General features: G+C 36.5%; 1 protein-coding gene across 1 annotated transcript in view; it reads left to right on the forward strand.

Annotated features, from left to right (window-relative positions):
• Nucleotides 1-26,791, forward strand: part of LOC115628990 (prolyl endopeptidase FAP) — an 87,232-nt gene that overhangs the window by 30,152 nt on the left and 30,289 nt on the right. The window contains exons 2-3 of the mRNA XM_030525271.1: nt 6,234-7,356; nt 25,897-25,992. Of these exons, the coding sequence (XP_030381131.1) occupies nt 7,327-7,356; nt 25,897-25,992 (126 nt within the window). The 5' untranslated portion in view covers nt 6,234-7,326. The remainder of the gene's footprint in view (nt 1-6,233; nt 7,357-25,896; nt 25,993-26,791) is intronic.

Below are 26,791 nucleotides of genomic sequence, written 5' to 3' on the forward strand. Positions count from 1 at the left end.
GGCTCATTGTCAGTCTGTGTGCATTGCGTTTGCCTCTCATTTCTGGCTTATACGAGTACACATCGAGTTGATTGCAGCCCCCGAGAACCCTTGAGCCGTCACTCTTTCAACTCAGCAGCCAGTACTGTCAGAGAGCAGGAGGCACTAATGAAACATTATGGCTGTCGTAGCCTAGCCACGCCACACAAATCCACTAAAAACGTTTACGGCTTACGTGCAATATGGCCTCCCCCTGCCTGCCTAACTGCCAGCCACACTCAGAGACGACATAAGTGGCACGTACGGGCAGCGACCACCACAAAAGTGTCCCGGCAAATTGCTTGCTGCAACACGTTCTGTGCCACTGGCTGCAATTGATTTCACAGCGGGCGGCGGGGTCGGGGTCCAAATCCAGGTCCAGTGGTTTGACATTGCTGGCAACAACAGTCAGACCCACTTAACGATTCGGACATGTGTGTACATGTGCCGAAGCATTTCTGCATCGATGTTTACAAACACTGGCTGCCAGCCGAATTCGGATAGTTTTGGAAAACGCAATTAAATGCCAGTTGGGCAAGATATTTGAATTTGGTAACGCCAAACGTTAGCAACTGTCATTTCATTCGATTCATACGAAGGTAGGCCACCTTTTCCACATTTCTCGACTCCATGTACGTATCAAGCAACATTTATGAAGAAATATAGTAGAAGTTGGCTATATAAGTCTGTATATGAAATCAAAAAAGCGGCAAAATATATGTAGTAGTATGTTTATACAAACTATTTTTTTATTTATGATTATTTTGAAAACAATTAAAAACTTATTATACAAACTTGAAGCCGATTTAATAAAATTTCCACCTTTTAAATTCTAAACAAATAGTTCAACACACGGTTATCTTATATAAAATGTAATATAATATACTATAATAAATTATAAATATTTCTTAGAAATATTTCAAAAGACACATTTTTTAAAATATAGTTTAGGTAAGGTTTGCTATTCATTGGAATAAAACAAGATATTTAATAATCCGAAATAAAATACATAATAACAGAAATAAACCTTTAAGTAATTTGAGGGCAATTTAAACTTAAGGGCGAATATTTATAAATGATCAAACTTAAGGACAAACTTAAAAAAATATATAAAAATACAAATATTTGAACGGGGCTAAGCAAGGACCATTTAAATGCCAACATTTTTAGGAGTATCATTACAATATCAAGCTTTTAATTTTGATTAAAAGTTAAAAGTCTAATCATAAATTGCATTCTTGTTAAAGTTTTATTTCTAAAAGTATAACATTAAAAGCTTATTTTGCAAGTCTTTTAAAATTTGAACTGCTATTCCATTCCAAGTCCAAGCGGTAGTTTATCAATAAACCGGCTTGCTAATGCTAATAGTTTTTATCTCTTCGCATAACATGTGTGCCGAATAGTATTTTCATTTGTTAGCATTTCAATTATTGAAAATGATTGCGCAATGTTTGCTTTTCCAATCAGTCAGGCATCAATGATTTGTGAAAACAAACCACAATTGTGGCAAAATAGAATCGGAAATTTCGCTCAGCTTTATTCCGGATTCAGGGAAGTTTTTATTAGTCCTTTCCAAAGTCGTTCACTTGATTTTCCCGACCCATTTTACGTAAGAATTACAGAAGGTGATTTCAACAATAAAATTAAGAGAAATACCATTGTTTGATTGAACATAAAGCGAACTCAAGCGAAATTTGAGGGCCGATTGTTCCAACAAGCGGGTTGCTGATGGCAACGACATATATTTCAAGGTGGCTTCACTGGCAAAGACAAGCCCTTCTTCAGTCGGCTGCCAAAACCGAATTAGCATGAAGCCTTGCTTATTAGAAGGTCTTACTTTTTATAAAGTAAGCTTACATAATAACCTTACATACGTAAGTACTAAGAAGAATGCTCTATGACGGTCGCATTTTGAAGGCGAGCATGAAACAGAGTGAAACGGCAAAGCTTAAAGTATTGCTTTTGATTAAGAAATAACTTTAAATTAGTCGTTTGTTGATTACCAGCATTGCATAATGTTCAAAATTAAAGTATACATTGCAACTCAAAGATGTCACCAAAAATGTTGAACAGGACAATAGACTCACAGAATGGCAATTTATTAGACTCGAGTCCTTTCCAGTACGCTAAGCTGACGTCCTGCTTTTCATTTGTATGCGGATGAGTCTATATTATAAAGCCAGCTGCTTCAGGCAATTCACTGCACTTGCATTACAATGCAGAACTTTGTGGATCCATGTCCTTAATCTTGGCCTCCTCCTTCCATTTTCCTTAGAAGAATAAACGTGCGAGCAGCCAAGCGCATGACATTCTTGCCTTTTAAGTCCCATTTTCATGATGCGAACCCGAAAAACTCACAAAAGCGTGACCAACAAGCCCTTGCTCCTCCAACTCAGCCCAACAAACACAAACTATAAATTAAAAAAATAAAAACCAACTTTTCATTACAAAATAATAAAAATAATACTTTTGTGCGCTCCACCCGCAGACAATGGCAATGTTTGATAGCAGTAAGCTAACAACAACAACAATAGCAACAAAAACAACAACCGTGGGCCACAACATAAATTTCATTAATTTTACTGAGCCAAATTGTTGAAGTTTTTGCCGAGCATTCGCTTTTTGTTTTCATAAAAATGATTTTCATTTTTGAAGACAAAAAGCGTTGCATATTTTTCAGCGCACCCACACACACATTCTATATAGAATAACTGCTGACTGGCTATGTTGGCTTGTTGGCTGGCTTGTTGACCATGTTGCAATGTTTTAGTCGAGACAAAAGCCAACATCCTGCCTCCCCCTCTCTTCCACAACCACCCCCGCCCAACGCCCACTCGTTGGCATTTTGAAATGCTAAAAAGCCGTGAAAAATAGCACAAAACACGCTCGCAAAAATGCTATTTTACAAAAATAGAAGAAAAAAGCAGAAAAAACTTTCCACAATTCATTTTAGTACGCTCGTGTGTTTTGTTATCAACATGTTGACATTCAGCCGAGTAACTCTCGTCTCGCTTCCGGCCCAATGCAGTCGTGCGTAAGCGACTTCCGCCTCAGCGTTGGCATTGTCATGGCCTTGCAGCCAGCACCCTTGCCGCCCACCACCCCTGCCCACACATACTATACATATATCATTGTCAGTGTATTTTAAAATGTTTTCATATCGTTTATAAGCATTGTATTTAAATTTATTGCTTCATTGAAGCGACAAAACATATGAAATGTTTATTAGATATTTACCCTCCCTAAAAAAATAAAAAACACAAAAAGGAAAAAGGCAAAAGCAGCCTCTACTTTAGCTTAAATGGTGCTCGAAGGCGTACACAATGGGCATGAAAAATAGTCGCACACTTGGCAGCTAAGCCAATAAGTACCTTCTGTATTACAAAATAAATGTAAATACTTTGTAAGTTAAGTTTTGGGATAGGCTCCATTGTGATAAATAATAAGCTCTTTTAATAAGACCTAATTCATTTTATTTAAAGTATGATGAAAAAATAGCAACTAAACTAATTTAGGAAAGTAGACATTATTTACACAGCCATTAATTCATTCATTTATTTAAAGTATGATGGAAAAATAGTCAATTGATATTCATTCATTTATTTAAAGTATAATGGAAAAAAGTCAATAACTATACTAGAAATGTAAATATTATTTACATTGCCATTATCAACATTTTTGGAAGTTACACAAAAATCTGGTACTTTTTCTAGTGTAATATTTATTGCACGTTTATTGTATTTGTATTTAATTACTCAAGTTGAGGAGCCTCTCATTTTTGGCAGCATGTCTACAAATGCGTTTCTCTGTTTTTAACTTTAATCATTGTAGAATGGCACCTTTCCTCTTCAATCCTTTTTCAATAAGAGGGCTTGAAGCCTTTTTAGTAGTCTTGTTACTTCTGATGCCGTTAATGCTTTTGAAAGTGAAGAAAACGAAAAAAACAAATCATTCTAACATGAAGATTCACTTTATGTTATTCGTATACATTTGCCAACCAACACCTGTTTGCTGCCAATGAAGCTGCAGTAGCAATTAAAAACGTACTTTAAATAATTTCCAAGTGTACTTTTTTATCCTGTTTTTAATGCTATTAAATTTTTCACACAAAATTAGTAAAAGTAGAATTTAAAAAAAAAATGGCTAAATAATCATAATAGACATATAACTTCTAAATGCTTTTGAATATACATAAGAAACCATGGAAATGGATTTCGGAAACGGCTGGGCGCACATTAACTAAAATTGGAATAGACTCTCCTAACCAAACTGTACAAGCTATTAATATCTAATTCTCTTCTTTTGTTTGAAATTTCATCAAAATCGGGCAATTTCAAGACGACTTGCGGAAGTTTGTTTGGGTACTAGGTTTGTTGTCGGGTTTGTTCTGCTATAGCTTTTCATCTTGTTTTTTGCAAAACATATCGTTATAAAGAGTAGTCGTGTTGTTAACGTGTAATCAAGTTAATGTGCTTCATTAATGTTTCCAGTAGGGCTACAGCGACTATTTTTTTGTTCTCCATCTCCTATGTAGGTTATGCATAGGGAAGACAATAAATAACTTGACATCGCGATCGACAATATCGACAAAATTTACTTTATTTATTCAATGAATCAAAAGGACGCTAAAATATACTTTGGAATACAATCAGATGATCAATACTTTGTAAGGGCGGGACAGTTTATTTATACACAAATTTATACACAAATTGACTTGTAACTAAATTTCAGAAATGTATTTGTTTGAAAAGTATTTTTTTGGTTAATACAACGTCCTCAACAATTCACGGCCACAAAACAAACAAATATGTAAAGATATTTTTTCAAATAACTAGTATCATGAACAAATTTTATGAATTGATCAATGAAAAAGTTTTGCTACAGTGCAACCTTTTCATCGAATTTCAGTAATGAATTGTTGCTATTCAACGAAATATTTTTATTTTTTTATTTAAAACTAAACTTTGAGTATTTTAAATAAATAATTTTAGTTGCCATCTTTTATGGAACTACTATTACAAAATATTTTATAAATTTATAGTTGAAAAAGTTGAATTACCAATTAAAAACTTTTCTACTATTCCACTTTACCAACTCTATTATAATTTTTACCTGGAATCGAGCACGTCCAGCTGTTTTTTACACTCAATTTTGCATAATAATCCGCTTAAAGTGCGCTGGCAAATTTCTATAACTTGAATGGGAACAGTAATGCTATTAACAATGTATTGTATGAAATTTGCATTCAACAGAGAGCCATTGAGATTGCTCCGCACCTTTACCCATATCCCCTCTACCGCTCTCTTATTATTGCATGCAACATTTTGCATAATAAATAGTTTAGATTTTAAGGTTACCTGCACTGAATACACATACACAGCCGTTAAAAGGAAAAACAGCAACCACAAACACAACAAGCTGCACGTAATTAGAAACGCCCTGCCAACTAACACAACGCACACACATACTTATATAAATACTTACGTATATGTATATACAGTGAAAACTCCCTTAATGGACACCTCTTTTATCCGGACACTCTCTTATCTTTTTCTAAAACATTCGATCGGTGTATAAAGTATTTAAGTATCCCCTAAAGCGGACAAGAATTGGCCGACCGTGAGTGTCCGGCCAAGAGAGTTTTCACTGTATCTAGATTTGTATGTATATATTGCACACTTTTAGGCATGTGCAGCCTTTGTTTATGTAAATATTTAACACTAGACTACTTAACCTACATATAAGCACAAAGCACACATGTTTTTCCTTGCCAACCTCCTTTTTTCTTGTGTGTGGTTGCAACAACACTTAAGCAAAAGCAATTACAAGCACACACACACACACACACACACAACTATACAAATGTACACACACAAACACACACGCTTGCACACTATACGCAGACTAATAACATGGCTGGCAACTAATGTAGATGGAACGCACAAATAAGAAACCCCCTACACACCCACAAAAAAACCCACACGGACACATTTGTGATACACAACAAAGCAAAGCCCACAAAATAAAACACTGAGCCCAAGAGCACGCAACAAAAACACACAAAGCAACGCATAAGAAATTGGCACTAACAACAACAACAACAACACACCAACACTACTACTGCCGCAACACCAGTAACAACTACAATAACAGCAATCTATTCCATGTACTTTGACATGCATTCTAAAATGTGCTTTCATTCTTTTTCAATTTAGAGCGCTGCCTAAAAGTATGCTGCATCATTAGTGTCGAGCAACAAAGCAAACGGGCTAGAGCGGCGTGTGCGAGAGCGAGACAGCCCCAAAGTTTACAGTGTCAAACTGTAAATTGAAATGTGTGCTCATTAGGGCAAAAGCTACAACAAAAACAACAGCAGCAGCAACTATAGGAAAAGCGCATTACGAACCACGACGACGACGACGGCGACGACGACAAGTTCCTAAGTCTAACAAACAAAACTACAGTAATGCAAGGACTACAAAAACAAAAAATAGAACAACAACAAGAAGAAGCCTGTCGAAACAAAATTTTCGTTGGCGCACATTCATAATTGCCAGCAACAGCAACACAAACAACACAACAACAACAACAACAAAAGCAGCAGTTGCTGTAAAAAGTCAAGGACATCTAAAAAGCAACTGTAATTTACAGCGCGGCATGAACAAGACACCAAAGCACAGCAGCAGCACCAACAACAACAACAACAACGGCAACGAAAAACTCAGCATGTTGTACGCCAAAAAGCTGGCAAGCTGATGCGCTTGTAGCCGCCCAAAAGAAAACAGCTAAACGCAAATTAAAAGCAAGCAAACAATTTACACTACGCAGGGAGTAAGCGAGAGAGAGAGAGAGAGTGCGAGAGAGTTTGTGTACGAAAGAGAAAGAGAGAGATAGAGCGCAAGAAGCGTGGCAACAGGCTGGCTGGCATATGCAAATTATTCTTGTCAACGCCAATGTCGGAAATTGATATATTCGATTAGCCATCTAACGAGCAGGAATAGGTGCAGGAGAAGGCGCAGGAGCAGGCGCAAGAGCAGGCACAGGAGCGTCAGCTGTCACGATTTGTCAGCGAAGACTGACGACAGCGCCACAAATAATAATTACACGGAGCCTTCTCATTGTTGTGCCTCGTTGAAGACCCTTCGGCCGCATTGTTTGCCATTTTGGTGCATGAATTGAAGCGAGTGTTCGGTGTTTCATATTTTTCGCTTGCTCGCTCTTCTTCTACTCCCTCGATTTGTTGTTGCCGTTGTTGTTATTTGCAGCGCCAGTCACATAAGGCCGCATTAAGCCAGCAAACGTCGAGTCATGCCTGAGCAGGATAATTACGATGATGAGGTAATTTCTTTGTTGTAGAACTCACACGCAGACCCAAGAATTTATGTTCTGTGCATAAATATCATTAAGCATAATTAATTATATATGTATATAAATATGCTGCACGTGTCCTGTCTATGCGTATATCTGTGTGTGTGTGTGTGGCATGGTAAGTTGCAAGTGGATGTGGCAAGGGTATTTCCGGCAGCTTTGTGTAATTATAAAATGCGTTTTCCCCACAAAGTATTTTAAGTATTTCGGTAAAGCAAGAGCTTAGGTCGGATTACAATTTAAGAAAGCAGCATCTTGGAAATTAGAGAACTTTGAGACTAAAGTATGTGCGTTTGCTAACTGTTAAATGGAAGGAGGTGTTTTCTGAGCATTAGCTTCGGGATTATGCAAAATCGAACATATTATTATGTTTTCAAAAATCTGAATGTAGAAATTATATACTGATTTTCTAGTTTCACTGCAAACTGCTTTTAAAATTGCCATGTTAGAAATTAGACCAAATAACTCTAAATAAAAACTACAGAAAAGTTGTATAGCTAGTACAAAATGAGTCTTCAAATCTCTTAAGCAATGGAGCTTGACGTTCATAATTCAAGACCCGCACCAATGAAAGGGCTTAGCTTAAAAATCATTTTATAAACTAAATTTTTATACCGTAACGTACAAGAAAATATTTGTTTTGTGCAAAATGGAAAAATTACACGCCGAAAGAGGCGGGTAGACCGCATAAAGTAAATACATTTGATCAGGATGAGTCGATTTAGCCCCGAATTTCTTTCTGTCCGATATCAGAGATTATAAGAGCTAGAGATACCACACAGATGTTTAACATTTTCGCCTAACTCTCTTAGACTGTGTGTATGCAGAACCAGTGTATTTAAAAATGTTCCCCACTCCCCCCGCCACTGCACTAAGTTTCTACTAGATTCTATAGTGTCTGGGCTCTAGGTATTCATATTCACGGACAGATAGGCGGGCATAAATCGGCTTGTCTGCAGATCAAGAATATATACACTTTTTGTCAGTATAAGTATTTATAGATTAAAGTACGTGCGGGCGAAGTTTGAAGGTTACTTTTATATCGATCTCTTATTAAATTGCAATACATTTTTGTTGGCCAACTTTTATGCGTCTGCTTTCTTCCTTTATAACTTAGATCCAAAATTCTAATTACGAAATGTTTAATTTTTGATTTATACCTCATTGTCCCTCAATGATAAAATGTGTAGAGTTTTAGATAACCATTTATTTGCTTTTAAGTATAGTGCGGTAAATATTTTTCACGTTGTTACGATACATTTCTATGACAGTACATTAAAATATTTGATACCATAATAGTTGCGATAAAATTTCGATAACTTGTGTAGGTTCGACATTTAAAATGAGTATTAAATGAATACAATAAATGTATACGTATTCAATGCCATTATTATTAATATAAAATATAAGCAGTACTATGTTTTTTCATGTGTGAAATATAAATAACATTTTGACTTACCAACTTTCGATACTCTTCAGTTAACTTAAAACTCAGCAGAAACCTGAATCTGGACTTGACTTACCCTCACTGCAGACTCAACTCACGTGTCTCAAAGTAGTGCTCAAGTTTAATATGCAGCCACTCAGAACCCGCGACTCTGCACAATATTGCATTCTGTGTTGTGCTGTGCTGTGCTGTGACATTACAAACCAATCTTTATGGCTTGCTGCCTTCCTGCCAAACATAAAATCCATAAACAGCCCCTCAGGGTACGATTGCAAACGTGCAGCCAACTACGACATGAGATACCTACAAAGCCGACAAAAGCAACAACAACACAACCCTGCATACAGGGGCAGGATAGCCTGCATCTGTCGCATTAAGTAACGGTAACAGTGTCTAGCTTTCCGGCACACCATTGTCTGCCTCCCTTCCCTGTATTTAGTCAGCGCCCTAGAACCTAAGCACTTATGTAGGTCTGCTGCACAGTGTGGCAAAAATTTATGGGTTTGTTTTTAATAATATATATTTGCAGGAAGTACAGGAAGTAAGCATTCAAAACTGAGATGGTTTCTTTTGGAAAGTAAGTTATGTTGAAAGGAAAACTTAGTAAATCCCTTCAATATGATTGATTTCGAATATTGTTTTGTTTTTGATGTAAAAGGCTAACAATGTTGTTTTCTTCAGCATACAGGAATCGTTCCACAGTTCACTTTTTAAATCAAGTTTTTCTGAAAGCAAAATCTTCCAAAATTATTCAATATACTTGATCCTTTCTATATTATATGAGTACATAAATTAATCAAAATGATTTACGAACGTATTTATACACTAAAGAGTATTGAGTGAAAATAAATAGCCTTTTAATTTTCTGAAGAAAAATATGAAAATTGTCCTTTAATATTCATCCGATGAATTGCACAGACAGGCTTCAAAATATGCCTTACGTGGTTGATGTGTAGTTATTCAATTGAGAAAAGTATTTTAAAATATTAAAGTTAACTTAAAAATAATAATCCGAGCTACTTTGAAATGAAATGTAATTCTATGATCATCTTAGGAAGACCGTCGACTTAGTGTTTTTAAGATTTATTTCGTCCAAATAAAAAGTTTGTTTTAAATGTTTAATGCTGCGTTTGGTTAAGATTCTACCTCAGTTTATGCTTCAATTATGCATCTTTTGGAATTGGATGCTAAGCTAAGAACTGTGGTTTTTTGCTTTCTTAAGAATAAGGTAGAAGGGCTTTTACATTTAAAAAATAAAACTAACTATATATGGTCTCTTACTGGCCTTTTTTCTAACACACAATTTAGTTTCGTCTCAATGCCTTTCGAAAATTTCTGTCTCATTTTTAATTTTTCATCACACTTCAAGATTTATTGATAAGTATAACTAAAAATTTTAGAAAGTTAGAATAGGAGCTTAAAAATTATCAGCATTTGACACCAACAGTCTGCGTTAGCCATCAATTAACTGTTTAAATATGATAAGATTCTCAGCAATTAATATTAAAATGTATAGCCGAGTTTTTATCGGTTTTATTGAATTTTAAGTCTTCTTAATTTTACGCTGACACATAAAATGGGGAAATATTAAAACTATTCACATACTAATTTGAAACAACTGACTAGGCACTATACTAACAAAATTATTTAAGCACGCACAGTTATTCTCCAAACAATTTTTATGTTCGTATAAATAAGCTGATGAACATTTAATGTGTTCACTTTCTTTTTGGTTATTAATACTGTTATCATTAGTATACTAATATATGCCGCATGATATTAATATACTAATGATAATAGTATTATTGTTGGCATATTTTGACATTATTAGATCTTTATTTATTGTTCGATATGTTAAATTAATAATCTCAGAATGGGATATCTTATAATAGATGAAATCTTATTCTAACTGTATTTAAATACAAGTAGATAGTGGCCCTCACGTTTTGTAAGTCTTAAGCATTTCAGCATACCGTTGTTCACATAAATTAAAATTAAGATCCATAGTTTCTCTACCTTCTAAATATTCCAGGTTATGTCAACAATTTCTATTTTCGTATAAATAAGCTGATAAACATTTAATGTGTTCACTTTCTTTTTGGTGATTACTACTGTTATCAGTTTTATCGTTTGTCTGTATTTTGACATTATTAGATCTTTATTTATTGTTCGATAAGTTAAATTACTAATCTCAGAATGGGATATCTTATAAATAATATCTTAAATATTTTGGTATGTTATTCACATAAATTAAAAAACAATAATAAGATTAATACTATTCTAATGAAGTATTAAGATCCATAGTTTCTCTATCTTCAAAATTTTCCAGGTTTTTTAATTGCTTAGACTTTGAATATTTGCCACTGTATGCTGTTGTCAGCAGAAGTTGAGCACAAGGCCATAATGGCGTCGAGCTCGCTATAACTGTCAGTTGCATGTGTGCGTGCGTGTGTGTGTATGCGAGTTTCGTGTTCGGATGTGTCTGTATTTGTCTAGCTTTGCACAATATCTACGTCTATGTCAACACATACTTGAGCTTCCATTACACAGCCATGATTGCTTATTTTTTGCCGCACAGGTGCTCCGCTCATGTCGTCCTGTCTTTGATGGCTGGCCCGGTTTTTAAATGGTTGGACGGGTTGTCGGGTTGACGGGTTGTCGGGTTGTCGGGATGTCAAGTCACCTACACATAAAGTCAAGCGTGTGCTGTCAGGCGGCATTAGGTGGCATGCATTTATCAAAAATGTAATAAATATAGCAACAGGATGGGAATTGGAAGTGACAACAACAATTTCCCATTACCCCTTTGAGCAGCAATTTTCAATTTCAATTTTTTCTTCTCAAAACAATTTTACAATTATTGTCATTTAAAAGAGTTCCGTTTTTGAAGCCCGTTGACGTTCGGTGTTTATCAATTAAATTATTATGCAAGAAATGTGGCTGAATTTAAAAATGAAGTTGCTAATATAATGAATTCAAAAATATTCTGAATTGGAGTATCTGAACTTTTATTAAACGACGTTATACTAAAAAGAAATCTAAAGGAATGTAAAAATGTTCCATGAGAGCTATTAAATTTATATTTTCATTAATAGAATATTCTTTTAATATTTGCTTTGGTAGGTTTTAAAGAAAGCATAATTGATTAAAAAACAGGTTATGGAAATGTAAATCAAAGATATTAAACAAGAAAATATGTTAAGAGTTTGGAAAAGCGAATTTTGAAGGGCTCGATTAGATAACAATTTAAATGTCTTGAGAGGAGAAATTAAGAGAATGCAATTTGAAACCTACCCAATAAAATTATTATATTTAGAATTAAGTTTTTCTTGTATTAATGTATAATGTACTCAATACATTAATGTAAAAAGCAACAGCTGATCAGTATAATTTTGAATGTACTTTTTATTCAATATTGCTTGGGACAACGTTCGAAATTAGTTCGCCAATGTTCAAGATCAGGTTTACACGGTGAAAGCAAAGCAATGAAAGGTAAAACAAGTTTTCATTATTTGAGATCCTTAGGCTGCCTTTTTGTAAATTTTTTTATTTATTTATTTAAGGGAAAGAGCATCAATTTTATATTCATCCTAAACCTCAACTCGCAATTCTAGAATTATTGGCGGAAATTATACATATAATTGAAAAATAGGATTTTAGAAATTAATAATTATTGTATTTCAAAAGAACAGTGTGAAATTGAAATATGTTAATGGTCGTTAATGGTCGTCAATGGGCGCATTCGATATTTTGATAATTAAACCAGCCGTTCTAGACAAACATAAATATAAAGTTCAACTTAATATATACTCGAATAAGGAAATTTCTTTCTAAAGTCATAACTTAATAGAAATTATAGTATAGATCATTAGTAATTCTGGTTGATGTTGTTATATTTGGAGCTTGTGTTAATTAAACAACTAAGCAACATATTGCACTAAAATGTTAACAACAATTTGCTGCTGCATTAGTATTATAAAAGGTTTATAATACCAGTTTCCAAAATGTTCTCATATTCAGTGGATGGTGAAATTAAAATTGGAAGAGGGAACTGAGTGCCTCAGCATTTAAATTGTTCAATGCGCCTGAATGCGAATTTGTCAAACATTTTGATGGGATGTCTTTGCGCGTCATTGTGTGCTTTCAGGCGATAAAATTGAAATTCTGTTGCAACGCTGGGTCGCTTTGTATGCAAATCATAGATTAACACGCAACATCCACAGACCTACACGCACAGGGAACAGACAAAATGCTTTGCTAATTCAATTTTGCAATTGTTGCTGTCAGCGCTTTGGTGCTGAATTACATGCGAAATTTATTTCAATTAGCTGCCATCGTCGAAAAGTGCTCGAAAGTCTGACAACTCTGAGTGTTCGGGGCGCTGCAAGTGTGCAACGAACCGTACGAGTGGCAAATGCTGAAGAGCTGACCGCCATCAACTCTACAACGTCATCGGGCCATGACGTTGACGCCGACGCCGACGCTGACGCTGACGATGACGCTCTAACGATGATGTTGACGTTGAAAGCTGAAAGCTGAAAACTGAAAGCAAGAATTGGTTTCGCCGGCAAGTCGTTGAATGAACTTTCTACCCAGAATATACTTATGTATGTATAAAGTGGAAGCACTTATGAAATCAGCAACGAAGTGGGTCGTGACTTCGAAGTAGTGCTTAAGTGGTGGACTCATGCCAATGATTTGCATATCCCACGAGTATTCCAGCGCTCCAAATTAGATAAAATGTTGTCCTTTGAATGTTGTCATGCCTATGATTGCCACTGAATATGCAGATTATGTACAATTTTTATGGCTGACAACTTTTCACATTAACGCTCGGACGGTCAATCCTAAGCACCAGGTTTTGAATTACACTTTGTGCAAATGCTTTAGCTTACATTTGTACAGAAGAACAAATAAAGTCGCAGCCAGTGAGAAGAGCAAACACAAATTCATTTAATAATAAAATTTGATCACCTGCTATTGACTCTTGGTTCTTTGAATAAAATCAAATGTGTGGGCATTGGTTTCTATTTGAAATTTGAGACGGAAGCTGCCTGAAAAGAGTGCGTGTTTTGAATAGTTGTGAACTTTTCAACATACTCGTATGAGTCAAGTGGTGACGGTTTTCAGAAAACTAGCTTCTGAAATATTAAAATCAATCACTTCAACTCTGAATCTGCCATTAAATCCACAAATGTGAACAATCGACATTGAAAGAGAGAGATAGAAAGCTTCTTAGGAGTATTGCTACCCACTCCTCTTGTAATGTAAGCCCGAAAAATATAGTAAGAAGTGTTGCCTCGGACAACTTTGATGGTAAATAATTCCAAAAAGAAAGTGAAAGCGGATTACTAACAATGGAAAATTTACAAGCAAAATAATATCACAGTACGAAGGCAAACTAAGATTGGGATTCCAGTTTAGTCCACGAAGGGCAGAACGAAGAAATTAATTCTATACTTCGGACAATAAATTCATGAGCAGTATTGATGTTGCTGCATTGGACAGGCCTATCAAAATTATAAGCATGGATCAACTTTTTTTTAGAGTAGCAGTAGAATTAGTTCGAAGTTAATTTTTTCATAAACAGCTAATATTAATAATGATTTTGTTGTTGCAAAAAATAAAGCTATAGTGGAACAAAATCATCCATCGATCATTAAAAAATATTAATATACTTCACAGCTCAGATCTTCGGATATTTAGCTAGTTTTGAAAGCAACATTTTTATCGACATGATTTTAAGCTGCCTATGAAACTAATATTCTTTTAGAGCGGTTTGTGTGGATACGTCGACGCTGAGTAAAATGTAATATAATAGGTGCGTATGTGTAGTCTTTATTTCACATGACAACGCTTTATAAAACCATAGACAGTAGTTGTCATGTAGAGCTTACAAATTAAATGAACTCGAAAACAACTGGACTTATGTGCTGAGAACATTGTTACCTATTTGTAAGTCAGCGCGTTGCTTTAATCCCTCCAATGCAATTGCAACTGTATTGCAAAACAATTTTCGTGCGGCACTTGTTTCCTGAGGCGTAAGATTCATGTTTCCAGCTGCCAAAAATTCATTACTAACTAATTCAAGCCCTTCGGCGTTTGCCTTAATTGAAATTGGCACTCTCCTTTTTGTCTCACAACTCAAAAACACACATAAATATAGTCTGTATGACGACATTCATTCAAATGTATGTACAAGTATGTTCTGAGCAGCTGCGGCGTCCATTTGTAATGCGCTTAAAGGTATGCAGCACTTTTTTCTCTCTCGCGCTCAGCTCCCAGCTTAATAACTATGGCAACTTATGCAAATAACTAGCGGCTCTCAACTTTGAACTTTTTTGTCCACTCACAGCGGCAAAAGCAAAAGTAGCAACAAAAACAAAAACAGCAGTAACAGCTCCTATAAGCGCAAAACTTTACTGCGCTCTGCTCAACCGCAAAAGCAGCTAATGCCGCAGCTCTATGCCTGGGCGTCACTTTGTCTTGTTCCCTATTTGTGTGCGTGTGTGTGTGAGTGACTAGCTGGGTTAGTTACATTATCCGGCTCCCGGTTAGCTGCTGGCTGTTGGCCAAACTCCATTAGGAATTACGCTCTTATGCGGCTACCCTCAACACGTTGCGCCAAAGCACATTTGCGGACTTTGGCTGCGGCTTTAACTCTAATTCACTAATCCGTAAGCCTGTATTTAAACTTCAATGCTTAAGTATTGCTGACCTTTCAGTATTTGCTTTTGTTTTTATTTTCCACTGCCACTTTAATCAAAGTTCAGGTAGCTTTGTTTTTAATCAACTTGCTAGCATCATTTACTTTGTAACATAAGCATGAAACCTCTGGGCAAACTTTTCAAACAAATGAAAATGTAATGATAACAATGTCGATTTCGGCCTACAACAAGAACAGCAACAACTGCGATTACAATGGCCCTGGCATATGCAAACATCAGCATAATCCCCTGATAATCAGTAGTAGGCAAAAATTTCGCGTTCCTCGCCCCTTCATTGTACAAACATCATTAAAATGAAATTCTTGCCAGTTGTTCTCGCTTCTTGCATTTAAATCGCTATCCATTACAATTTTTCACGCCGCATGCATTTCATATATGAAGCACCACACAATTGTTTGCATGTGTGTGTGTGTGTGTGCGTGGATGTGATTTTTCCTATTTTCGCTCCCCAATGTATGCAATGAAAATGTTGAAAGCATAAAAACTAACGACCTTCACATAACGAACGGAACAGTGGAAAAATTATTATCCCCTAAAACATTTTTATTCATTTTGCCTATATAAGTATGTACGAGTATATGAAAATAGTTTATGTGTTCAAAGAGGAAGTTACTTAAAGAAATAGTCTAGGTTGTTTAAAGAGTGGCAGCCATTTTGGTCCTTCAAGATAGAGGAAGAAAGAGTTTAAGGCACATTGTATCTATATATTTGAAAGAAACTTATTGTAAAATAAAGTTGCTGTAATAAACAGTATATTTAATCCAATGAAAAACAGAATTTTGATCCAGATTAAAGCACATTTTAATACATAATATCTATATTATGCATATGGATTTTAACAGAGATTAAGGGTGTTGCTTAAAGCAGCCATTTTGTTCCTCCAGGAGAGCAAGATTAAGCCACATTTTAATCTAAATATTTAGATTATTTATTTTGAAGTTGCTTACAAAAATAGTCCATGTAGTTGAAAAACATCAGCCATTGGAGTGTTTAATAGAGACAGATGAGAAGAAAAATATTTCACGAAAAAAGGAATATATATATATATATATATATATATATATATAGTATACACTACTCTCTGAGTACGATAAAATCTTTGCAATTGGCACTGGACCTACCGCTCCGTAAAAACTAACTTATTCCACATTTCAATGCTTCAATTTATCAATTTATTCAAAAAATTTATGTATTAATACACAATACATAAAACATCCTTGAAAATGGCGGGAGCTTGGAGCAAACACAAACACAAATGATGTAACTGAACAAAAAATAAAAAAATAATATTATTTCGTACAAAATAAGTATTTACATTGATGTATACACAAGAAAGAGGTGCTTCCAAGAATTAAGCCCAATTGTTCTATTAAGCATTAAAACTAGAGTACACATTGTTCAAAGAAATATAAAGGCTTTTAATCTAAAATAAAGGAGGGCTCGGATTTTGGTAGAACAATGTAAAGCTTCTGACTGCCATTAACGTGGAAATGGCCAGAGTGATCTTTGTCTCTGCCATCATCAAGTTGACACACGACCTCCCCGCGGTGCTCTCTGGGTAGCTTTCCGGCTCCATCCGGAGTTGGTAAGTGAGCAAATGTGTGCAGCGCTTTTGTGCGTAGGGCTTGGGACCCACCACATGAAAATTTTTTACTCCCAGTGAAGGACATAACAACAGCCTCGGATAAGGAACACCCAAAAGTTGACGACCCTAGCAAACGTTTAAAGGACCACGATTTAAGGATATGCACCTGGAATGTCCGGACCCTTAACAGAGGAGGTGCTACTATCCAATTGGCGGATGCTCTCAATAAAGTAAGAGCTGACATCACCGCCATCCAGGAAATGCGATGGACAGGTCAGGGTTGCTCCCAAAGAGCAGCCTTTGACATCTACTACAGCTGCCATGCAGAAAGACGCGAATTTGGATGCGGTTTTGCGGTCAGCAAGAGATTGCGTAACTGTGTCTCTAGGTTCACACCTGTGAACGAACGGCTGGCAACCATCCGTGTCAAGGCGAGATTTTTCAACATAAGCCTGATTTGCGTCCACGCTCCGACGGAGGACAAAGACGAGATTACCAAGGACGAGTTCTATGCGAGACTGGAGACAGTCTATGACCGCTGCCCCTCTCATGACATTAAAATTGTTCTTGGCGATTTTAATGCCAAGGTTGGAAGAGAGCGCGTCTTTGCCCCGACAGTCGGACAATTCAGCCTCCACGAGACAACATCCAACAATGGACTGAGGCTAATTGACTTCGCCGCAGCACGAAACATGGTGGTGAGTAGCACCAGATTTGAACACCTTGATATCCACAAAGCTACCTGGCAGTCACCCGATCGAATGACAAAAAATCAAATAGACCATGTTGTGATAGATGGAAGGCATGCATCCAGTGTGCTGGACGTGCGTACGTTCCGTGGTGTGAATATTGATTCGGACCACCAACTTGTTGCAGCCAAGGTCCACATGCGATTATGCATGGCGAAAAATGTACGCCCCAACACGCAGCGAAAACTAGACGTCGGAAAGCTGCTAGCACAACAGACTGCCGAAGCTTACTCCGCTCAACTCTCTGAGCTGCTTTCTCAACCGTTCTCGGAAACCGATACTGGTAGCGGACTTTGGGCACATATTTCCCGCTCACTGCACACAGCCGCAGAAGATGTCATTGGTTTCCAACAGCCGCTACCGAGAAACCAATGGTACGACGAGGAGTGCCGCGAAGCCACTGCAGCGAAGAATGCCGCGTACAAAAGAACCCTGCAGACGGCGACAACGCGCGCTGTGCATGATGTATATCGGGAGAAGAAGAGGGAGGAGAGGCGGCTTTTTAGACGCAAGAAGAGAGAGCAAGAAAAGCGAGAGCGAGAGGAGATGGAGCTTTGTAGAGACAGGAACGACGCTAGGAAATTTTTCCAGAAGGTGAAGCGTCTAACACAAGGTTTTAAGCCCGCAGCGTCAGCCTGTAAGAACTCGGAAGGAAATCTGGTGGTGGACGGGCAAGCGGCACTGAGACTGTGGAGGGAACATTTCTCCAATCTTCTATCAGGCGAAGATGTTAACAATTCCGCCAGCGGAGATGACCCCACAGAACCGATCGCCGACGATGGTATTGAAGTACCGTCACCTAGCCATGACGAAGTCGAAACAGCCATCCAGCGGCTCAAAAACAACAAATCTGCGGGAGCAGATGGGCTGCCTGCGGAGCTGTTTAAGGCAGGCGGCGATGAGTTGGTAGGGTGCATGCACCAGCTCATTTGCAAAATATGGCTAACTGAAAGCATGCCTGATGATTGGAATCTCGGTGTCCTATGTCCCGTCTTAAAAAAAGGTGATCCCACGGTCTGCACCAACTATCGTGGAATCAGCCTTCTTTCCGTCGCATATAAGGTCATATCAAGCGTAGTGTGTGATAAGCTAAAGCCATTTGCGATAGCACTGATTGGGCCTTATCAGTGCGGCTTTATGCCTGGTAAATCCACCACTGACCAGGTATTCACGCTACGCCAAATCCTGGAGAAAACTCATGAGTTTCAAATCGATACCCACCATCTTTTCGTCGATTATAAAGCAGCATTCGATAGCCCGAGGAGGGAACGTGTATATGCCGCACTGTCTGAGTTCGGTATCCCTGCAAAGCTAGTGCGACTTTGCAGAATGACGTTGAGCAACACTCGTAGCTCCGTCAAGGTAGGAAAGGACCTCTCCGAACCCTTTGATACCGTTCGAGGTTTCAGGCAAGGCGATGCCCTCTCGTGCTATCTCTTCAACTTCCTGCTGGAGAGTGTGGTGCGCAAAGCTGGTGTACACCGAGGCGGAACGATCTTTTTTAAAAGCGTTCAGCTTCTTGCGTACGCTGATGATATAGACATTATCAGCCGTACCAGGAGAGACGTCACCGGAGCATTTGCGGCTATTGAGAAGGAAGCTGCAAAAGTGGGTTTGGTGATAAATGAGAGCAAAACTAAGTATATGTTTTCCTCTAGCAGGGACACGCGGCAACCAGACTCCCAGATCGCGGTGGAAAACTATACTTTCGAAATGGTGAAAGATTTTATGTATCTTGGCACCACCGTCACAGCAACCAACGATGTCAGCCTAGAAATCAAATGGAGATTAACTCTAGCCAATCGATGCTACTTCAGCCTCAGTAGGCAATTGAGTAGCAGAGACCTTTCCCGAAAAACCAAGCTAACGCTCTACAAGACGCTCATCCTCCCCGTGCTGCTTTATGGTGCAGAAGCATGGGTGATATCGCAGACTGATGCAGCAGCTCTTGCAGTGTTTGAGAGAAAGATGCTTCGGAAGATCTTCGGTCCCATACGCGTTGGCGACGACTACCGCATACGATGGAACAGCGAACTGTACGAGCTCTACGCTGACATTGACATAGTCAAGCGAATAAACATCCAGCGGCTAAGCTGGCTAGGTCATGTCGTGCGTATGGAAGAAGACGCTCCAGCGAAAAAAGTTCTCGATGCGGATGTTGGGGGGAGACGACGACGGGGGAGGCCTTGCCTACGTTGGAAGGACCAGGTAGAGAACGCACTTACTACCTGCGGAGTGACCAACTGGAAGCGACGCGCGCGAAGCAGAGGCGCGTGGAGAGCTGTGTTACGTCAGGTCATAGCCCGATAACGGGTTTGAAGACCAGTCAAGAAGAAGAATCTAAAATAAAGGCTTTTAATCTAAAATAAATTACAAAAACCGTAACATTTTATGAGTTATCACAAAGATAATGTGATTTATTTTTAAAATCCAAGTTTCGTTTCTTTTCGAGTCCAAAATTTATTACACAAATGTCTCAAGCATACGAATTAATTATATTGAAACATTGTAACGATTGCTACTCTGCCGCGGGTATACTCGTCGGCCAGAGTGTGCTGAAATTTAATAATGGGTACCCCAAAGTGCTAACAGTGAAGGGCGCGGTTTCCATAATATATGTACTTTAATTAACCTAAACCGACTAACCTAAAACTAAACTCAAGCCACGTTTCTTACTTACACTACTACAGAATTCAATACATATCAAGTTATATACTAAACTTATAGACTAGGCTTACAACTACATCCACGCCTTATGCGCCTACAGCCATCTCGTTCGTAACGACGCCCTGCGTGTCGCAGGATCCAGCTAGCGCGTCGGTACAGCATAATTTATTGAAACTGTTAAAAAAATGTACGGCATATTTGAAACTACTAATATTTCATCCGTAAAATAATTTATTTTGTAAAAATTTAAAATAATTGCGAATTAAAAATGAAATTTTTCCACCCAAAATGAGAGTTCCAACCACTGTGCGGTGAACGCAACCACAGCTGCTGTTGATTTGTTATTGTAGTAAGGATAGAGAATCGCAACGATGCGGTTCAAGGCTCACATTACGCATACGCCATGTTGAGAAATCTGAACTGTAACGCGAGCTTTGCTTTTTGCTACTCACACAGGCATCTAATTGAAGTGCATTAAAAATTTATTTATATTAATAGCACGCATACACAAAACCGACATCGCCACATTCCCATTCCCATTTCCACTCCCCTATCCGACTTCCACTCATCACTGTACTCCCTTGGGCTATACGCATAATTCATTGCGCGTTAGGTTTTTACGAGGCCTGTTTTTGAATTGATGACTGCAGTTACTTTTAATTTCTTAGCGTTAACAGCAACTCATCAAGTTGAGTGTTTAAATTTCATTTATGCCCACCATTTTGCATATTTATTTGAGTTTTTATTTGTTATTTCTAAGTTTGCAATCAACTTGAGTGTCTCTCCTTTTAACATGCGAGCTTCAAGCGTGACTCACGTTGCTCATCTTAATGAATTCATAATGGCCAACAACCTGCATGGCCATAGCCAGTCATAACGGCCAGCATAATAAATTCAATTCAATTAAATGATGTAAATGCTGCATGCGCCTTGGGGCGTTATTTATTTTGAAAATACGGAAGTGCAAAAACTGCAAAAAGCCAAACACACCTCCGGCTGTTGTTATTGTTTTTGTCTAAAAACACTAGTAGACAAAAAAAAAATTAAGAATGATGTTGGCTAGTAAGTTAAGTTTTATCCACCATATTTTTTTTGATAATAAATGAACCTCTCTTAATTAGTTAAGCCTTCGATTTTGTGATAAATCAACTTAAATAAAAAGTTGGGATTAGAAATATCACATGCCAATTATTTCAACATTTGTTGGACCTGTCGGGAGAATCTTCTATTGATTTCACTGGCTAAGGTTCCAGAAGGCACATCTGCAGATGGGTACCGTACGGGGCGATGATTAAGATGGACCCTAAGGGTTCCTTCGGATCTAAGGTTTCCTTAGGCCTTTGGAGTTCCGTAAATGTCGTGGACAATTCTTGTTCAGGGCTTCGATTAATAAATGTTTAAAAGTCATTTTCTTAATTTTATCTTCTGAGCTAATACGGCCTTTTGTAAGTTCTACACGCAGCTGATATAAACATATTTTCGCTTCTTATTCCTTCTGATGAAGAATTGTAGTGGACGGCCTGTTCATCGTCTCAATTATGTTCAATAACAATGCAGCGTTTGAAACATTACGAGAGCCAATAGCGAAGCTTCTATCGATATTTGTTCCTTCTCTTTCTGTAGAAGACAGACCTCAGAAGTTTAATGTTGTCTTCTGTTTTTTTTGGTCCATTTTCTTTGTACTCTGAAATTGTTGGACTCGGACAATCGTTCACTCCTACAACTGGTTTTCTAAATAGAATATTTAAAAGCGGGGGAGTCATTAATAACTGCAAGTTGAAGTGAGACTCATTTAATTAAGCTGAATTTTCGACAAAAAAATATCCATATCTAAGCAAAACAATAAAACATTCTTTATGATGCATATGTTAGTATTCAAATAGTAATTGATAAAAGCAACCAAATCGGCCGATCGCAACAGGGTTTAAGAGATAACAAATCAGAAAAGGTGAATAATATCTGTGCTATGTAGCACTAATATTCGAATATTCCGCCTTGCAGTCGCTTAGTTTCAATTAACAATACCTCTTCGGTTATGGTTTAACTCACTAATTGAATATTTAATAAAAGGTGATTTAACATTCAGCAAATACCTATTTTTATTATTTAAATATATTGTTTTAAAGGTCAACAAATTGAATTAAGGCATTTTTATAGACTATTGGCATATGTTATCTTTAAAAGCAGAAAGTTTTGTATCAAATGAGACGCCAATTTAAAATTTTTAAATAGTATGTACGTGTATATACTAAGCTAGATTCGAACAAATTCAGCTAGGGAGGCGGTTTCAAATAGGCCAGCAACATCCTTTTGCAGACCAGTGTAATTCAATTTGTAGTTTGTAGTTTGCAATGTTGCTGCTGTGGCGAAGACTACGAGTATACGGGTATGCGTGTGTGGTTCAATTAAAGCGTTACACACGTTGCTTGCAAGTGTTTGTTGGTGTGCTTGGGTTATTAATTAAGACCCGTGGCTATATGGCTGTTCTAATTGCAAACAGCGTAAACGGTAACTGTTAATATTTATGGGTTTTTAATAGCGCATATAGAGAAGATATTGAGTGTGACCACAGCTGGTGGAGGGTGGTGGAGGAAGAGGAAGAGGAAGGTGTTAGGTGCAGGACGAGTAGGAGGGTCCGTTTCAATTAGTGCCATGAGCTGTGCATTGTCTGTGCACAGATTCTATTAAGAGAGTAAGTTATACGCATATATCATGCCAAAGTTGCGTGCTTTGCGGCACTTTACGGTTTTGGTATTTTGTATGGAATAACTGATGAGTTATTGTTTTGTTTGAAAAGAACAACAAAAACAAACAATAAACATACAGCATATGAGTTTAGAGTTACATTTCGAAAGTTAAGTTACATTGATTCGCATACTTAAGCTATAATGTCACGTCAAACTTTCAACAATGTGCTTGTGCAGTTCTTCACATAATTTGGATGGCTTATTATGCTGCCTTTACAAACAACTCAAAACTGTCTACAGTTGTTTTAAGACAGCAGTGATTTTGGTAAGACTTTAAAACACAAATTTCTAAAAAATGTTCATATTGCAAACATAAAGAATGTATATACAAAATATAAACAATTTGTTTTCCATAGACTTATAAGTCGGTTGTGTGCAATCATTTTTAGCCATTTGTGTTTCGTGTCGATCTTTAGCGGCAATCAGGCAAAAGATAGCGACAGCACATATATAAAGAAAAGCAATTAAAATACATATATTTTAGAACAAAAAAGTTTGCGAACACTGTCATCAACGTTATATTTTGATATCGTTACCGAACTTATATATTTAATGAGCCATAAGTCATATAAAAATGCTTTTGGTAATAATAAGAGGACAACTTTTAGTTGAATGAGGTAGTAAATATCCCTGCTGATGACATTGATTGCAAGTTCTGCTGATTTCCATTTTATAGCTTAAGTTAGTCGAATCGAATCGACACAATTGCTATGTTACTTCAGTCTGAGCATAAATGTTTAAAAAACGTTTTATTTGAGACTTGAAGCCATATTGAAAAACACAACATCACACAAATTATTCAAATTTAAGGTTTTGAGTCTGTTTTTATATTTAAGGTAAGGACAAACGAACTGGGTATCATAATTGTGTGTAACTATTAATTTTTAACTTGTATAGCAGGAATTTTACTTCCATTACCAAACATAGAAAATTACAAATATTTGTATTAAAAAACAAATGAAATGAGCTTTTTAACAATCGAATCTTATTAACGTTGTGAAAGCAGAGAATCCAGATGTTATATCAGTAAATATTATGGAAAGTGAATTTATTATAAACGGCATTGTCTGCTCAAATAGAGTTCTTAACTAATAAGAAATTGTCCATGAAAGAGCTTTCTTGTGGTCAATTACACAAATATTACAAATATATGATTCGTATATTCATTTACTTATTTCTTATACAACTTTCTTAAATATTAATTAAAACATACATTTTTTCCTTTATCCTTATTTCTATAAACTTTATCTTTAGGGTTATTTTTCTCCTGTATGAATACTGCTTTCTTCAGCAATTCTTTTTTTCATAAACATTAAAATCAATGAAAATTAGTAATAAAATGATTTTATTTCATTTTAATTTAATTTACAAATTGAGATTTTGTAGAGTTTTTTAAAAATCTTTTATGTTTGTTTTGTTATTTGTTAGATAACAAGCTTTTTTCAAAATTAAAAATAAAATTTATTTTATATTATAGTATTTTATATTATAGTATAGGATTTCATTAGCGAACTGGCCAGCTACGCCCCGGTTCACAGTAGTCAGAGACGTTTTTAGACCTAACAAAAAAGAATTAAAGAAATTAAAATATTTTTTTTTTCAAATTATCGTCATATATCAAAGCAAAGTTATATTAAATTAACTTAAACAATGAAAATATAATTAAAACAACCCTCGTACGCGGCATACACACAAATCAAAACGGTTTCTATTCAGGCAGACCATTATGCTTGTATCATTGCCTGCTCAGCATGCTGTGAAGCCAACACATCGATACAAAATCGTTAATTAATAGAACATTTCTTTGCCCTTCGATTATGTAAACGAAATAGTGTAGCACAGTTATGTGCGCTGGATAATTAATTCTCATGTACGACATGATTGACTAGACTAAGCAAAAAAGGCAAGAGAGAATGGAAAAAACGTGGCAGAAATAACGGTGACAGCGCGTACAAACTGCGTGTTTATGCCGTTAGTTGTTGTTCTTTTTGTTGTTATTGTTGTAGTTATATAGTCTACTACATTAAATATGCATTAAGCGTTGATTGTATGAGGTGGAAAGTGGTGTGGAGTGGATCGTTAATTTGTATGCATATAGGGTTAGTGAGTTCTGTGTGTGGGTGTGCGTTTGTTTATTAGTGTATGTAAGCAGTTTTGTGGCATATAAATTAGTCAAATATTTTCCGAGGCCCAGGTTTAGGTTCAACGTCCCTTTTAGTGCTCGTTATGCGTACCACTTGGTGTTTTGCATTATGACGGTGGCCTCAGAAGCCACAACTAATGTTCACTTCAATTGCATTGCCGTCGTTTATGTTCTAAGCTCTCATTTATTTGTGGTCATTTAGCTAACTGCCAGTTGTAATTCAGTGTCTACCGCCTTATTATAAGTACAAGTGTATTGTTATTTGTGTGCTGATTGTGCGCGTCGTCCTTAATGTGCCGCACGTGCGTTTTATTCGATGCATAATGTTTGCTCGCTTTAAATTATGTAATTATAGCAATTTGCTCTCCACTTTCGTTCGCCTATTTACTCACCCCACAATGCCTCTCTGTATCACTATTTCTCTTTTCCCTTCTCTATTTACAGTTGGTTTCCAGCAATCCCAACCAACGCAATTGGCGCGGCATACTTATTGCCCTCCTGGTCATTATTATTGTGCTGGCCCTGATTGTGACATCGGTGGTAAGTCCTAATAGTACAGACACACACACACACTCACACATAACCACATATACCTACACCACTTTCTAACCACCCACAGTATTTAAATTTGAGCTGAGCATGGCCAACAAAATAACTTGAAGATATTTCTGGAGGGTTCTTTGTTAAGCCAATTTGTTCATTTGTATTTTTGTTTCACAATATTAAAAAATAAAAGGTTAGTCAACAATTGGATTAGTTTGCATATAAACGATTATTTAATACCTAATATATTAAATGGTTGTATTCAGAATGATCAAAATTGTATATCAGAGAGTTTGTATAAGACAAATTTTCAATATTTTCTAAGGACAATAAATATTTTTTTTTAATCAAGTTAATGAATAAGTAGGTTAATCAATATGTTAAATCAAAAATGTAAAAGCTGTCAAGTATTTTCCCTTACAACTTAATACTACGTACGTCTATTCTGAGATAACTTTTTAATTTTTACGATACACATTTAATGCTACATTCCAATAGTTTGCTTAGACCTGTCGTAGAGCCATAGCTATGTTCATCAGCATTGCAGAAATGACTTAAAAGCCGTATTAATTGACTTCTTTACATTATCTTTAAGTTTTTACATAAAACCTGAAATATATTCACAAGTTGCAAAAAAACGTGCAAAACTGATTTATAAAATTTAAATTATCTGCCAGTCTTTTAAATAAATACCTTTTAGAAACATTTAATGTTTATAAATATAAATTTTCGTTATTCTATGGAGAAATGTGCCTTTAGGCCTTTATTTTATTTTAGATTTAAGTTAGCTTTTGGA

The sequence above is a fragment of the Scaptodrosophila lebanonensis genome, unplaced genomic scaffold (genome assembly GCF_003285725.1).
Source record: "Scaptodrosophila lebanonensis strain 11010-0011.00,11010-0021.00 unplaced genomic scaffold, SlebRS2 tig00000131-arrow-arrow-pilon, whole genome shotgun sequence".
Lineage (NCBI taxonomy): Eukaryota > Metazoa > Arthropoda > Insecta > Diptera > Drosophilidae > Scaptodrosophila > Scaptodrosophila lebanonensis.